The sequence below is a fragment of the Canis lupus genome, chromosome 23 (genome assembly GCF_003254725.2).
Source record: "Canis lupus dingo isolate Sandy chromosome 23, ASM325472v2, whole genome shotgun sequence".
Lineage (NCBI taxonomy): Eukaryota > Metazoa > Chordata > Mammalia > Carnivora > Canidae > Canis > Canis lupus.
Window position 1 is genome coordinate 16,890,985 of NC_064265.1, and position 16,951 is coordinate 16,907,935.

A 16,951-nucleotide genomic window follows, 5' to 3' on the forward strand; every position below is an offset into this window, starting at 1 on the left:
CTGGCCCATGAGGAAATAAGTACAAAATTGAGAGTGATTAGAGATCTTTACAGCAATTCAACATTGCTGTGATATCCACGTACATGATCAGTGGATTTATCTTGCCAAACAGGATATGGAAGAAAAGTATCAGTCCATGATAGATTACAAATTTACAAGAGACTTCATAGTGGTTGAAAAGCACTGTTCATGAATATTATTTTATAATGAACTCTAATTTACCTCCTAAAGACTGAATAATTGAGATAATTCCTGAATACATTCAAGAATATTGTAGCATTACAAATGTTCATCAGTTGATTTGATTTGTGAGGAAGCTCTAAGAAAGATTTTTGAATTAAAGGAGTAATGACACAGGTTTGTTTTTTTAAATAGTCCTTTTATCCATTGATCCATTAATTTTTTTTTATAGAGTTAATATCTGTTGTTTGCCTTCCTTGTGTCTGGTGAATAGGGAGGTCCAATTCCTGGTCTCATGGGGGTAATCATGCAATTGCAATATTTTGTGCACAGTTTTGCAAAGTGGGGAGTACAAGCTGCCCCAGGGCACTGAGGAAGAGCACCAGGTTTGGAGTGTTAAAGTTGGCTCTAATCCTAATATCCTAAAATAATTGTTAAAAAGAAAATAATTCATGAACTTTGGTAAAGCTACCTTAGCCAATCCTTGTAGATTATGACACAAATATTTTTTTTGAGGTTTTGTACTGTGCTTGTACCATGCCATGCCCTGTTTGGTGCATGGGGGATATATTTGCGTGTAAAACAGGTACAGTCTCTGCTCACATGAGCCTTACGATCTAGTGGAAGGAAACAAAAAATGGGTAAGAAGATTTCTGATGTTGGTGAGTTTCAGGAGATGAAACAGGGTGATGTGGTACAGATGAGTCTGTGGTTCATCAGAGGAGCTTGCACCAAAGCAGGGACAACCTGAATGACACGAAGGAGCAAGCCTGAGGATGAGAGAGCAACAGCAAGTGGCAAGTGTCCAGGCTTACAGACAGGAAGGAACATGGAGTTGCCATGTTCCTGAGCAAGAGGGAGAGGGTAGAAGTATCAGAGAAATGAAAGTCATGGAGAGGTCATGCAAAGGTGGGAAATTTGAGACTGTGCTCAGTGTGTATCCCGAGCAAGATGCTTGTACCGTCATTGTCCACAGCTCTTCCACTGGGGTTGGTGATCACAGTGGATGACATCGGTATCCTACCCCAGTCTCTCTCATCCTTTAGGACTATTTGTGTGTTGGGTGTTGCCTTCAATATTTCTTTGCTTCTTATAGCCAGTTCCTGAGTCTCTTTTTTTGGAGGACTCCTCATAAGCTCCTAGAGTCCCTCTACCCCCAGACAGGAGTGTCTGGGGAATTATGACCTCCCTCAGGGACCCTTACCCAATTACTGAAGGCTCCAGAAAGATGCAAGACTGCTCTCTTCCCTCAGGTTTAGACAGTCCTGAGGCATAATCGATACTCCAGAGCTCCTCTTGGAATCACACTGAAGCTGCCCTCTGAAACCTCTTGGTAGCACCCTTGCTTGACTTCTCTGGAGGATACTTTCTCAGTAAGTTATTGGCCTCTGGGCAACTTCACTTAAGATGTGAGCTGCTTTCCCCTCATCCCTAGTTTTGGATTATAACCACTGGTATAACTGTGATTGTTTTTGTTAATTTAAAATGGGATTAGGTGGAATATTTCAGAGCATTCCCAACTTCTCAAAGTTTTCTTCCGAATAATTTCCATTTTAACAACCATCAAGTGGAAATGATTTTGTTTATTATCTGAAGGCAATTATCTGTTTCTACTGATTCCGGTGGATTTGTTTACTGTTTAATTAAGTGAAACATTTCCAGAGAGTTATCTGTTCTCACTCTTCCAGCTCACAGAGTAGACATTCATCTTAAACTGATAAAACTATTAGATGATTATTTCCTGTTCACACACCAGGTCAATCAAATTATGGAGATTAAACAAGGGAATAAGACAGGGTGTTTAGCAGGTATGATCTGGGTAGATGTGCTCTCCTTCTGGCAGAAGAAGCCTATGTCCGAGCTTTTCCACACATTTTCCTGTGCTAATCCTTGTGGCTTGTGGCTTTCATTTCCTACTTCTGACACAGTATGTAGCTCTGGTTTGCACAGGAAATGGAAGCCAGCAGGCCAATGTGTGTATCTGGCATTTTCCCCTCAGTCCTTGAAGGAAAAGTAAAATCAGATTCTATTAATTTTGATTGGATTTCCATTTATTTTAGAACTTTTGGAGTATTTTAATATCCAAATATAAAAAGCACTTAGATCTTTTGCTTTTAAAATTATTTGCAGATCGTCATCCATGCTTCCTTTCTTCTACCCTCTCGTCTTCCCTCCTTCCCTTCCTTCCTTCTTTCTTTTACAGAAAAATGAATGTGAAATTCAATCTTTATCTGAATACATCACAAACCATAGTTTGAAGTCATTAAGTGGGTTTTTATTTGCTTGTGGTGGAATTATATGTGTGTGATAGCCTGTTTTACCTTTGGCAGTTCTCAATCTGCGATTGGATATAGTAAATGTTCAGTAAATATTTCTTCATTGTATGAATCCATGGTGTTATGTCCTAAGCACAATCCTAAAATATCATTATTATGCTTTTTGGAGTGTGCATCTGTGAAGAGAGCCTAGTCCCCAACTCGTAATTCCAGCTCAGCTTTTTGTCATAAATATGAAAGCTGTATTGGAACAATTATTTTTTAAATCCTTAGATAAACTGTCTTTGTACATTTTACAAAATAAAGTTTCGCTCCATTCTGTTGCAGTGAAACACCCATTGGCACATTCCTTTTGCCTTTAAATATCTCTGAAACACTTGGATTTGACCTTCGATTTCACAATACATTGAGGCATGCAATTATAAGACAATAACATGCTTTTTCATGCCTGAAAATAATTCTGAAGTCAAGCTGTGGCATTAAAGCACAGTTGGAAAATTTTACATCTAATCAAATTAAGCCAATAGCATATTTAATTTTGTATTTGCTATGTGACTGAAAGCATGGGTATCTTCAATTTTTTGTTTGCTTGTTTCTATTCTGGAAATTAAAACAATTGAATCAGAAATGGATTAAAAAGGGCAAACAAGTAAATTGTTTTCCATTCATTGGTTAAGTAATCTGCCTTATCTCTTATCTTTTGCATAGGAGTGGGAAATAGTATTAAAATTTATCCTGGGAAGGGTGACCATGATGACTACCAAGTTTATCCAGAAGACTGAAATGCCAGTTGGGTTGTATTCCCAGGCTGGCCATCCTCACTGTCCAGAATGTTTAAAAACAAACTTCAACCGAGTAAATTTTAAAGATCTTACTGACTTTATTCAGTGATTCATGAATTGGACGACATCCATTCTAGCAGATAGACAGGAACTCTGAGGAGCTTTATAGGCAGAAAGAAGCAGGAATGAGGAAATTATACTAGTCAAAAAATAGATTGGGTATTGCAAGGTTACTTTTTTTTAAAGGGTAACAACATGGGTATATCAGGCAGATTATTTAACTAATGCTGATCTGATGATTCCTGATTGGCTAGTTTAAGTTTTCATATCTGAGAGTGCTAAAAATGTATTGAAGTTTGGTGGCCTGGGGCTCAGTGTAAGTGACTCCATTTGGGGGCCTGTTGGCTTGCTCTTGACAGGCTGAATGAGTGCAGGGGCTGTGCAAGATGGACCCAATTCTTGTCACTACACTTGGCCCACCTGGGGATTCAGGTGGCAGTGTGAAAGCTTTAGGAATTCTGGAAATCCAGTGAAGTTTTGTGCGTTACTTTGATACTGTAATGCTTATTTGCAGCTGGGTGGGGCTTCCTCTGGGCTTTTAGGTAGATGACCCATTATAAGGGAGGAACCTCTTGAATTAGCAGCATACAGTTAAGGATACTTGTCGAGAAGACAAGCAAGGTGACATAAAAGCATTAGTTGGACTTACGGTACTTGCTTACAGTTACATGTTTTAGGGAAACCCTCAATGGGGGCACTTTTCCTGACAAACAGAATAGTGTATTGTTGGAACAATGGGTCAGAATATTTGAAATCAAGGATGACTCAGAAAACAGAGGCTCATGGGCTTTTCTATACCTATAAACTATGTCCCAAATGTATCTGAAGGCCTTTGAGTGATAAATAATAAATGCTACTTATGTATTTTTAAAATATTTATTTATTTATTATAGAAAGTGAGGAAGGGGCAGAAGGAAAAGGAGAGAGAGAATCTCTATCAGACTACCCACTGAGCACGGAGCCTGATGTGGTGCTTGATCCCAAGACTCTGAGATCATGACCTGAGCCAAAAACCAAGAGTCAGACGCTCAACCAACCAAGTTACCCAGACGCCCCTAAGTGCTACCCATAGTAATATTTTTATTGTTGTATTATAAATGAATGTTATTTTTTGCATATTTAAATAAGTATTATAAAGTGACTTGCATGAGGATATTTTGGAGCACAAACCCAACTAAAGTTTTCCCCCTCTGGTTTATTTTGAAAGGCATGCAATGTTAATTCTGGGGCATTGATATTTTACAATGCCTGATCAAGACAAAAAGGTGAAGACCACAGAAAAATCAACTGATAAAAAACAAGGAATCACCACCAGGTAACCCATTATTGAGTCTTTGCTAATTATTAACTCAGACAGTGGTAGGCAACCAGAATTAATGGCTTTTTGGGAAATAGAGTAGACCCTTGACAATGGCTGTTCTGGGTTATGGTGTTTACTGAAATGTTTGATCTTTTCTAGAGTTCTAAAGGAAATGCTTAGTGTGTATACACTTCCGTCTATAAGATAGGCCTTGGAGAGGCAATGCCCATCAGTGGGGATGACTAGTTCACCTGGAGTCTTCAGTTGGTTCACACTGTGTTCTTCTTTCTCCTAGGGACTACTCAGATCTTAAAAGACTTCGTTGCCTTTTGAACGTCCAGTCAAGCAAACAACAGGTAGTGTTTTCAAAGACTATGTATGCATTAATAAAAGAGAACTCACATGTTTCCAAAAGGATTGATATAACATTTTTTTAAAAAGATTTTATTTATTTGTGTGTGTCAGAGAGAGAGAGAGAGAGAGAGAGAGAGAGAACAAGCTAGGGGGAAGAGGCAGAGACAGAGACGTGAGCAGACTCCTCACTGACCAGGGAGCCTAACATGGGGCTCAACCCCAGGACCCCAAGACCATGATCTGAGCTGAAGGCAGATGCTTAACCTACTGAGCCACCCAGGTGCCCCCAATTTAACATTTTTATGAACAATAGTATATCTGCTTTTCTTAGTTCTTAAATATTTTTTGTCTTTCTTCATCTGGCTGTTTCCTTCATACCTGGTTCAGGTTCTGCCAAGACTCAGCATCTACAGCCTTTTCATTCTCCTTTCAGTCCTGGAATCTACTTTATTTTCTGTTTATTGCCATGTGTCCTAATTACCAAAGCCCTTCAGTCTAGAAACAGCATACTGTACTATTGAATGCCTGTATTTGACTCTTTGGAGCTTTAGGGAATTTGATTTTTTCCCAAACACTGATTATTGAGTGTCCTTTCTACTCCCCTCCACCCCTCTTCATGCTGCCCCGTTCCTACAGTACGCCTCTGATGCTTGCTGCACATTTTGTCTCACTGAAAAGAGGGGAAAGGAATGAATTTGGCTATTTTTATTTTTATTCATTTATTTACTTTTAAAGATTTTATTTACTTATTCATGAGAGATACATAGAGAGAGTCAGAGACATAGTCATAGGGATAAGCAGGCTCTCCGTGGGGAGCCTGATGCAGGACTTAATCCTAGGACCCCCCAGGTCATGACCTGAGCCAAAGGCAGACACTCAACCACTGAGCCACTCAGGTTCCCCTTGGCTATTTTTATGATAGCATTTTTATCTTTTTATTACATAGAGAGAGAATGATACCTCTACTTGAATTTATCTTCAAATTTTTCTTTTTGGTTTTACTTTTGTTAGACTTTGGAGAATCATGAGATTAGAGGCCATCGGTGAAGATTTGGGGAACAGCTGAGTAGACACTGAGCACCATTAGTTGGTAGGGATGGTTCTTGAACTGCAGTGACCTGGCACCAAAGTCTACTATTTTATACTTGTTCAAGTAAATTTGTTGAAGAGCTTGTGTAGTGGGAATCTTGATGGATTTTGATATATCCATCAAACTAGCAGAGTACAATAATATCTTAATCTAATCTATTTATTTATAGTCAAGGATGACCTTCTAATGATTTGATGGCACATAAAGGCCAAATAATATAGTTCATGTTTAGGGAATGTTTACTATGTGTCTGCTGCATCTCTCTGTTTAGTTAACCACATCTCCCACTTTTATAAGTTAGGAAACTGAGGCATAGAGAGTTCAGTGACTTTATCAAGACCATACAGCAAGCTGGTGGTTGGACTACAGATCTGAACCCAAACTCTACATCTTTGCAATCTATGCAATCTATGTGCCTAGCCACTGAGATACCTTTTAAATGACTTGGGAAATTAAATTACAGTTCAAAAGACATTTGGATCCCTGATTTGGAGTAAACATAGTCATAAAATATCTTTTCACCTATCAGTCCTTCTTCTCTGCTATTCATACGATGGCCCTCAGGAGCAATTTCTTCCCATCTGTCAGCAGTCACTACTGCTCTTTGTCTATCCCTACCCTGCTAAAAGAATCTCCCCGATTGCTGCCCATAATCCTTCATGGACAATTACTCCAAATCACATTCCTTCTTTCTTGGATGGTGAGCAAGGTAACTCAGCATATGGTTTTGATTGTAGTTCCTATTCCCTTTCACTGTACATTCTAAGATGTAACCACGATGTCAAAGTCTTCTACTTTTTCCCTTGACTATTCCCTTCTCCCGAATTTGCCCTTCTCCTAAATTTCTTTCCTATAAAATCTAATCGAGTTGTAAGACCCAAAACTAGTGACACCACATCTGCAAAAAAGCATTCATTTTGCATTCTGGAAGTGAGCTTTCTCTTCCCAAAGCACTTTCTTTCACAGTTGTAGCACTATGTTCTTCCTTGTTTTGGAAACATTTGTCTACATGTCTTACTTCCAGATGAGAATATATATTTCCCAGCAACTTTGACTTTGCCTCTGTTTTATTGTATCCTCCATTTGATAAGCTCTTGGTCAGTTTTTGTCAAATTGAATTATGGCTTAAAATAATTGGGTTACATCATGAGCATGTATAACTTCATGGCCAGAGTAAAAGAAACACCAATGGTGTGGTTTAAATTAATTAATTAATTAATCAATTAATTAGTTAATTTATTAGAGAGAGAGAGTGAGAGAGAGAGAGAGCGCAGAAGCATGAGGTGGAATGGGGGAGCAGGCAGAGGGAGAGGGAGAGAGAAAATCCCAAGCAGACTCTGTGCTGAGTGGAGAGCCTGATGCAGGGCTCAGTCTCATGACCCTGAGATCATGACCTGAGCTGAAATGAAGAATCAGACAGTCAACTGACTGAGCCACCCAGGCATTCCACTAATGGTTATTTTTTCATTTAATTTTCCAACTTTTTTAAAAAAGATTTTATTTATTTATTCATGATAGACATAGAGAAAGAGAGAGAGAGGCAGAGACACAGGCAGAGGGAGAAGCAGGCTCCATGCTGGGAGCCTGACATAGAACTCAATCCCAGGTCTCCAGGATCATTCCTGGGCCAAAGGCAGGCACTGAACCGCTGAGCCACCCAGGGATCCCCTAATTTTCCAACTTTAAAGCTCACTCTGACTAGATCTATTGTGTCTCCTATCAACACCACTTTCTTATTAAAATCTAGCCAGGTTAACTAAAGTGAATTTAATAGTTCCTCCTTTAACCACTTTTAGAATTTGCAGTCTGTTGTCTGACAAGTTCACATGGATTAGCTTTTTATAAGGTCTTCCACATGTACAAAAATGCATATTTGTAATGCTTGAATTATTCAGAAAGTAGGTGGTTCTAAGAAAAAAATGAAAATGCCCTCAATGATATGAAGGTCCCGAGGTTCACAAAATTCATTCCTAATTCTGTTGATCAAACCTTAATGCATCCTTAGTTTTGAAATAATACATGTTATTCTGAACACCCTATTCTCCTTTCAGTAAAATAGTGTGGAGAAGAAAGATATTGGAAAGGATAAATCAAGCATTTATTTATATCTTGCTTGTTCTAGAAAGAATGTAAGGAGGGTTTTACAAAGATACACAAAGTAAGACAGTTTATCATAAATTAAAACCAGGCCCAAAAAAGAAAGAAGAACAAGGGTTTGAGACAAAGTAGAGGGAGGCACACAGAGATTCTCATTGAAATATGAAAAGTGACTCACACATTTGGATCTGAGATTTTTAGCAGTCAATTTGCAAAGAGAAATTTGGGAGTAAGGCTCACTCATCTAAATTTCCGATCTAACAAGACCTGGCCTGTTATTTGCAAATGGACCAAAATGGCCAATTAATCAGTTGCAGAGGAAATTTACTTTGCAATTTAGGCAGAGAATTGCAAAGACCTGAAAGTCTTTTATCTGAATCTCTAATGTGCCAAGCCACTTCCCTGTTCCTTCCTTGTGTTCCAATGTTCTACTTTCGTTTTTTGCCTGGACTGCTCTGTGTATCTCTGTGTGCCTTGTTTAACCACATTAGAGCTTGATGTTCTGTGGGACAGTCCCACAGTGGGACAGAACTGGGGACAGACACACTGAGGAGGCAGGGTTAGAATAATCATAACCTAAATAAAGACAATTCTAGGAAAGGAATTGCTCCAGCTTGTTGAAGCAGAGTGAAGTAACAAAGTTAGTTGGAGATTTCACCAGAACTTTCCACAAATCTTGAAGTAATCTACTGAAAGCTGGAATTCAGCTTTCTTTTCCTTTACATTCAAAACCAAGGAACTGAGAAATTGGTTTGCAATAACTAAAAAAGGTAGAAGAAAGAACAAATGAATTCAGTAAAGACCCATTATATACCTTGAAATACAGGTGATTTTGATAAATACTGTGGAAAGAAAAGTCATAGGGCACAGTTCCTGTGTTCTGAGAGATAAGGCATAGGAAAGACAGTCATCACATATGACAAGGCAAGACATGATTCCTGAAGGAATGGTACAGATGGTGGGTATATGGATTTTGACAGGCATAAGGAGGCCTCTCCTAGCTCAAATCACAGGAAGGGAATGGTTCTTGAAAAATAGGCTAGTTTTCCATCAGTGGAATTGGTGGAAAGGCATATCAGTGAAGTGAGTAAAATAATCAGGTATCTAAAGAAAATAACAAGCATTTGAGTAAAATGGTGACCAGACGTTTCTTTTGGAAGTAGTGGTACCTAGAGCTAGATGAGGTTGTGCAGTGCCTGAAAGCCCATCTACACATTTTGTATTTGGTCCCATAAGCAGTAGGGAATGTTGACACTTCCAGTCAGAGGTGACACAATCACATTTTTAGGAAAGTCCTTTGCTTCAATCTGTAGTCTCTTTACTTTCCACTCATTCTATTCAAGCTGCTCAGGCACCTCTCATTTTCTAGAGCACAGATAGCTGTCCTCTGTCTTTGAGCCCATAAAAGTCTGTCTGGAATACTCTGAAATATTCTTGGCATCCCAGTTCATGGCCCACCCTATCTTTCCTTTACTGTTTACCACAATAAACCCTGTTCACTCCTCTCGCAGCCTGTTCTCAAGTGTTTACAACAAAAGTGTGGAATAGATGAACTCATCTAGAGGTGATGAAGAATGAATCAGTTTAGCAAAGAGACAGGGATAAAGTAAACATTCACTTGACTGTTTTGCATTTGAGTATGTAATGTGTGCAAGGCTCTGTGCAGGTGCTAAAAACACAAAGATAGACAGATGTAATGCTGTCCTTAGGGTGGCCATATTCAAAGGGAAGAGGCTGATATGTAAACTAGACATTGTACCAGTATGGTAAATGCTATAGGAGAGTTCATTCTAGTAATGGCACTAGGGAGGGAGTGAACAGCTCTGCTGGGAAGGCTGGGGCAGGTGCTTACCAGGAGGCTGTTTGAGCTGAGCCCTGAAATGTGATCAGGAGTCACAGTCTGCAGCACATGCCCAGGCATGGAGTGGTCAAACACTACAGTGGTTGGTCACAAGTTTTATTTATTTATTTATTACGTCCAAAGTCTCAGAAGTTGGGTTGACAAGAATAATCTGTCAGTGTAGTATACTTTAAAAGAACTAATGGCTTAATGTGAAGAAATCTGTAAGGGGTGGCTCATGTGGATACCTTGATTGTGACAATACCAGGTGGAGAGCCATGTCACACAGATTTTATTGGACCTCCTTCTACAGTAGATGATGAAGAATACAGAGAACCTGAGGAATTGAGGAGACAAGGGAAAAGGCTCTGGGTTTTGGACTCTGAAGAGGGCTGGTTGCTTCAAGGTTCCTACTATTAAGTTCGTGGTCTTTGCAATTATAGCTGTCAAGTCCATCTTTCTACTGAGTTTCCATGAGTTGATTCCCAATTCTGGCTGCTTATTCTCCCGACAGAGGGAATGGCCACAAACTGACAGTTTTCTACCCATTTTCCCTAAGTGGAATGAGCTATTTTCTCTGTGCTGGCTACCTTCCCTCTTGTGATCAATATTCTGGGGGTTGTGGTAATGGCAGGGGGTTTGAAATACCTTGGACCTGGAAAATCCACTTTCTGTTTGCTACCTAGTGTGTTTCTTGTGTAACATAGGAACATTTGCTCATTGCTGTGACTTCATGGTCAATATAATTTAGGTTATATTCAGGAGTTATCTAATTTGTAAGGACACATTTTATTTGGTTAGCAAGTTTATCTGTACAATGGGAATAATCATGAGGATTAAGAGTATAAAGCACTTGGACACTATGCCAGGCACATAGCAAGTGCTTTATAAATACTAACTCATTTAGTTTTCATAATAACTCTGCCTCCAATTATTATTATTATTATTATTATTATTATTATTATTATTATTTCCATTTTGATGATGTGGAAACTAATGCACAGGGAGATCAGTAACGTTTCCAAGATCATGTAGCTACGTACTGGTAGTTTTAAATCAAGGCACCTGGCCTAGAGTTTATTCTCTTAGCCAGGAAGCCTTACTCTCTTAAGTGCTCATGGCCCTTTGTCTTGTGGTGTTTGGATTGATTGGCCCACTATTCTGAGATAGAAAGATAGTTTAACAGGATGAAAGATTTATTATTAATGTTTTGAGAATTCAACTGTAGCTGGCATATGATGAAGGATTTTTTTTTTTTGCTAGCCATAAAACAATGTCTTTATTATAATGTGTCTTTCTATAAGCTGATTGCCTAAAGGGAAGTCAAATATACTTTTTTTGGATAAGGCAATGATGAATGAGGTCTTTATGTGAATTTGTGTCACATGTTTTTGTGGAATAATATATGTATAACATATAGTAGCTTCATTTAATAATTATAAATATAATTTAAAAAAGTGGATCCTTTATTTTTTTATATTATGTTTTACTTACCTTATCTGTAATAGTTTCACTAATTATAGAATAACCTTCATTTGTACTTTGGAAACAATAGGGTATTTGCACTATACTCAGTTTACCATGGTACAAAAAATAATTCTCAGGGTTATCCCAATTATAGGTAGATATTGGTAAGTTAAACTGTTTTAATACTGATAACTTATAATTTATTGTATAGATAATTACCAGTTCATATTGTAAATGGAAGACATACTCGAGTTGTTACGGTTAATTTAAGCAATTTTTTTCTTTTTTTTTAAGCAAATTTTTACTTTTCTTGTGGTGAGTTCATGACTTTTATAAATATGGTTGACTAGTCAGGATGTTCAGACTGATTAAAAGGGATAGAATCTTCTTTACCTTTATATCTCTAACACCTGGCAAGCAGTGTGTATGATTTACAAATGTTGAAGAATGAATGATGACTTATTATCAGTTTGGGGTTTCACGCTGTACCAGAGAGTTCTAGCTGAACCTGGAATCTCTCCATTCTGATGGCACATTTGAATCACCGAAGAAGCTTCAAAAACTCCTAAGGCCTAGACCAGACTATGTTCAAAGTACTTCTCATATTGAGCTGCCATTATAATCAAGGGAGACTGAAAATACATGAATAACTGTAAGATATGGCAGATGGTGTTGCAAGCTATGAAGAAAAGTAAAGCAGCATAAGGTAGAGAGAATAAATGTTTAAGTCAAAAATGTTTAAATCTTAGAAAACTATATTTGGTTTGGCTATCATGTTAATTAATTGGTTTGGGAAACAAAAACACCTCATTTTCTTTATCTGGCCTCCAACTACCTCCCTCCCCCCATTTTGTTACTTGTCTTATCCTGTGTTGAATTGTTATCCTCAGGGGTTTTATGCTTCTATTTCTATAGCTTCCAGCCATTAACTTCGATAGTGCCCAAAATAGCATGACGAAGTCCGAGCATGTCATCAAGGTGGGTGGACATAGAACCCGAGGTCAGTGGCATGAGTCCACAGAAGCTGTTGAACTTGAAAATTTTAGGTAAGAATCTGGTATCTCCTTTGCCCTCAGCAACCTATTCTAATTAGCCCAAAACTTGGTTGGTCACAGTAACTAAAATTTAAATTTGTTTCAAAATTTACCATGGGGATTCTTAACTTAATACTTATAGCTAGTGTTTAAATCATTCCCGAAATAGTGTGTAAATACAGCTTGATGGCTGCAGGTGGAACCGACCTGGGGATTTCAGGACACCTTGCTGAGATACCTTTGGCACTTGTTCCATGAGGAAGTGGTTCCAGGTTATTGACCTGGCTGATTCCAGGCTTTGTCTTAATGTTTTGGTCTGCTCATACCTTGCCAGCCGTGAGGAGGCCTAAAAGAAGCATTTGCACTAAACAGATATGGTGGCTAAGGATTGTGGTTGACAAAGCAACTGAGGTTTTCAGTTGAAGGGATTGCACCTCACCTTTCACATGGAAACCCTCAATTCAGGTTCATCTCTCCTGTCGCCATTTAGACCTCCTAGAAGTGGCACATTCTTGTGGGCCACTCCCCTTCCAGGAACGTTCTCTCAGGTTTACCATGTACTGACTGACGTCATTTGGTACTAAGTACCATGTAAATAATGAATGGCGTGAAATATCAAGATGAATATTCTAGGATGATCGTTTGTTTATTTGGCCTAGATTTTGTCTTCCTGTCATTTTATGACAATGAATTTGATAGTCCACAAAAGTCACATGATGTGACATGGTGTATATTTAGTGAGGAACACTAAATTCTTTAAAAATTCTTACCTATTCAGTCTACTAGTGTCCATGTACTAAGATTGCATTACAGCCCTCAGCTGGAAGGGGTAGGGATGTGCTGTCCAGTGACATCTGAAAGATTGCAAAAGCAGCACAATACAAATGACAATATAAGGTCATAGAACTTGCCTTTGAGGTGATATGTTCATGTAATTCTAGCTTATTTGACCTGGTCTTAAAATTGGTCTTTTTAATATGCACAAAAATAGTACATCATATATTTTATAATGATAAATATAATGCACCATTTTGTGCATTTATCTCTTATCTTCTCCCAATTTTAAAGTGGAATGTTTTACAGTATTTATAACCTCTTTAATTAGCTATAATATCAGAAGAAAGAAGCTAAAGATGGGATACCTCCAGACTTTGTTAAACACATACACACACATACTCTCTCACACATACACACACATACTCTCACACATACACACACACACACACACACACACATAACATGCAAACAATCAGCAACCACAGAAATGTTCACAGTTGAAGGGGTTTAGCTTGTGTTTAATAAATCCATATTACCTACAAGGAAATACATACAATTAGCACTGGTGTTAATAGTTACAGCAGTTGGTGGGTTTGTGGGTCGATAAAAGAAGAGGGAATTGTTTACTGCCTCATGCACGGTATCTAGATAATGTGCTCTCATCATTCTTTCTCTTTCTATCCCCCTTTCCCCCGTCTGAACAAGTTCAGCTATGAAGCGTTTATGAGGAATAAGATGGTGAAATGAAGTATATATGCTCGATTGTAATCTTTATTATTAACTTTATAATTGATTTTCTAGTTCTTCTTTTAACAGTTGATATGTGCCTTTAGTTTTATGTTAAATCCGGAGAATCTTTCAATAGCTGCATGAATACAAGTGTTCTCTGCCTGCATTGGGAACTTTGAGGCAGCCTAAATAATTTCTATTACAAAATGCTTTTCTGTTTTTTCCGTCTCAGTATAAACTACAAGAATGAGAGAAACTTCAGCAAACATCCCCAGCATAAACTATTTCAGGAGATCTTTACAGCCTTGGTGAAAAATAGACTCATCTGCAGGTAAGATCACCCCAGAAAAGACCAACAATTTACCCAAGAATGGCATATCTTGTATGTCTTATTTCTAGCATATGGTTTGAAGCAGTTTATGAGATTGAACACAACATACTTAAAGGATAAAATAGAGTAAATATCATTTAGAAGGAGGCAAATGACTAGGCATTGCAGTCAGTCTCATTTAAATCACTCTGGTTAAGTACTGCATTTAGCCAAATATTATGATAGATAAAGTAAAATGGGAAAACACCCATGTTATACTGTTTTTCTTATTATTCTTTTTAAAAAATATTTATTTATTAATGAGAGACAGAGAGAGAAAGAGAGGCAGGGACACAGGCAGAGGGAGAAGCAGGCTCCATGCAGGGAGCCGGATGTGGGACTCGATCCCAGGTCTCCAGGATCACACCCTGGGCTAAAGGCGGCACTAAACCGCTGAGCCACCCGGCTACCCTTTTCTTATTATTCTTACTTTAAATTTGGATACTCAGAAGGAGTTTATTGCCAGCGTCCTTATGAAACAGACGTTGGGTAAATCAATGACCAACATCCTCATGGCACATTTTTGTGGTTGATACAGGACTAATTAAATGGGCTGCCCCAGCCTTGCCTTGGGAAAGGATGAATGTGTAACCCCCAGGCATGGCCCTATGATGATATTTCTTCTGAGGTACAAATCAAATGTTCTCTCCATGGCTCTTCTTGTCTTAACACAGATGCAATGTTGGGACTGTAGAGAAGGATTAGCAAGGCCTCTAGATTCTGTCTCACAAACATCAGGGGTTTTCAGTGAGCCATTGACTAGAGGTAGATGCAGTCAAGGCTGAATTTTCTATTCATTTGGGCCGCTTGAAGTGAGAGCTGGTCATGCAGTTGCCTAATATGAAGGTGGCTCCCAACATTGTGTCATGGTGGGTCTTGCCTTCTACCCTTACCTGGGGCCCAGGCTCTCTCTCCCAAGCATCCGCTGAAAAGAGGCCTGTAAAGAACCTTTACTCTACCTTTACTTTCTTTGGGACTTGATTGAGATATCTGAATTCTGCCCCAGTGAGATGGGAAAAAAATCACTCCTATTCTGGAAAATAGGAGAAGTATTAATAATTTAATGCCTTGACCGAAATAAAACTCTGACTTGGTCCAGTGCAATAACTGACTTTAAGTAGAATAATATCCTGGTGGGTCCTCCATGATGAATCAGTTGCTAAAAATAGCTAAGTGATGGTCTTATGATTTGATCACTTGAAGGGGGTTATTTAATATTATGTTATTTAAGTATTGGACACTGGCTGCCAAATACATTGGTTTGGTGTAAAGCAATCCAGGATTGGGACTGCATCTGTTATGCCTTTGTACTTGATTCAGGCGGAGGATTATTAGACTGGCTTAGATGATACATATAAGCCTATACATATAGACTGGCTTAGATGATACTTTATCATGGTTATGGAATTGGTTCCCTGTTCAGTTCTTGACAATATACTCAAAGGTTGTTGAAAGATTAATGAATTTGGGGCACCTGGGTTGCTCAGTGGTTGAGTGCCTTTGGCGCGGGTTGTGATCTTTGGGTCCTGAGATTGAGTCCCATATCAGGCTCCCTGTAGGGAATCTGCTTCTTCCTCTGTCTATGTCTCTGCCTTTTTCTCTGTGTCTCTCATGAATACATAAGTAAAATCTTAAAAAAAATGAAAGAAAGATTAATGAATTCTACAAAAGACCTAGGGTTGTCCTGGACCGTTTTCTTCTTGAGCTTGAACAGAGTAGAACAATGGTTAGTAGCAGAATAATTATGCCTGAAATGGTATTAGGAAATGACATTCTTTAATTTGTTTTGAAGATAGCCATCATGGACTCTTCAAGGGATGTCCGATAGACTATTTATCAGGTCAATACTTTAAGGAAGGAAGAATAATTCCTGTATTAAAGATGTGAGAGATGTTGCTGTGTCCCCAGTATGAGGGCACTAGATGCAGAAATTGTTAGGGAAACTAATTGGGCAAGGGTTGGCATTGAACAGTTGAAAATATCTTAACAATTCTGAAGTTAAGAAATCTCTTGTCAGAACCTTTTCAATTTCTTAGTGATTAATGAGACATCTTAGATTGGATGGAATTACTGGCTTGCAACATGAGTAGTCCCTGGAAATCTTCAAACTAGGAAGAGATGATTATAGATCTGTTTTGCTTTCATAGTATGAGAAAGAATTTAGGAATGTTGAACATCAAGGGCATCCTTTTATGTCATCCTCTGGCTGCTGACAGATAGTTACGTTCAGTTCTATTCTAAAAGCAGGGTTGGGTCAAAGATGGCTTAAGTGTAAAGGTCTTCCATTGTTTCTCACCCCATATGACCTTGCTAAAATAGCCAGAATGGCCTTTCCTCCCCTTTTCCCTCTAAATTCAGACTTACAGAAGAATTACATCTAAGGGACATTTCTGGTATAGCTTCCTATTCTAATTCTTTGCAAACATCAGATTTAATGTTGGCTGGAAAATTTGGATTAAATTCAATAAGTAAAATTTTGGATATCTACTATGTGCAAGAAAGAGAGGGAACACACAGTGGGAAGGAAGAGAGGGTAGAAATACAAAGATGCATAGGACATGTGATCCCTTTCTTCAGCATCTACTTTGGCCAGCA

At 38.5% G+C, this 16,951-nt stretch overlaps 1 protein-coding gene across 15 annotated transcripts in view; it reads left to right on the forward strand.

Annotated features, from left to right (window-relative positions):
* The window catches only part of NEK10 (NIMA related kinase 10), a 226,885-nt gene that overhangs the window by 11,788 nt on the left and 198,146 nt on the right, over positions 1-16,951 (forward strand). For 11 of the 15 annotated variants that reach the window (XR_003141762.3, XM_025461041.3, XM_049100027.1 and 8 more), the window contains exons 2-5: positions 4,506-4,613; positions 4,894-4,954; positions 12,362-12,492; positions 14,219-14,317. Coding sequence is in view for 13 of the 15 variants with exons in the window: in XM_025461041.3 (XP_025316826.1) it covers positions 4,543-4,613; positions 4,894-4,954; positions 12,362-12,492; positions 14,219-14,317 (362 nt within the window). In the remaining 2 variants the exon portion in view is untranslated. Of the gene's footprint in view, positions 1-1,431; positions 1,554-4,191; positions 4,370-4,505; positions 4,614-4,893; positions 4,955-12,361; positions 12,493-14,218; positions 14,318-16,951 lie in introns of those variants that run through there. The other 4 variants (XM_025461042.3, XM_025461044.3, XM_025461047.3 and 1 more) reach the window with 4 other exon arrangements.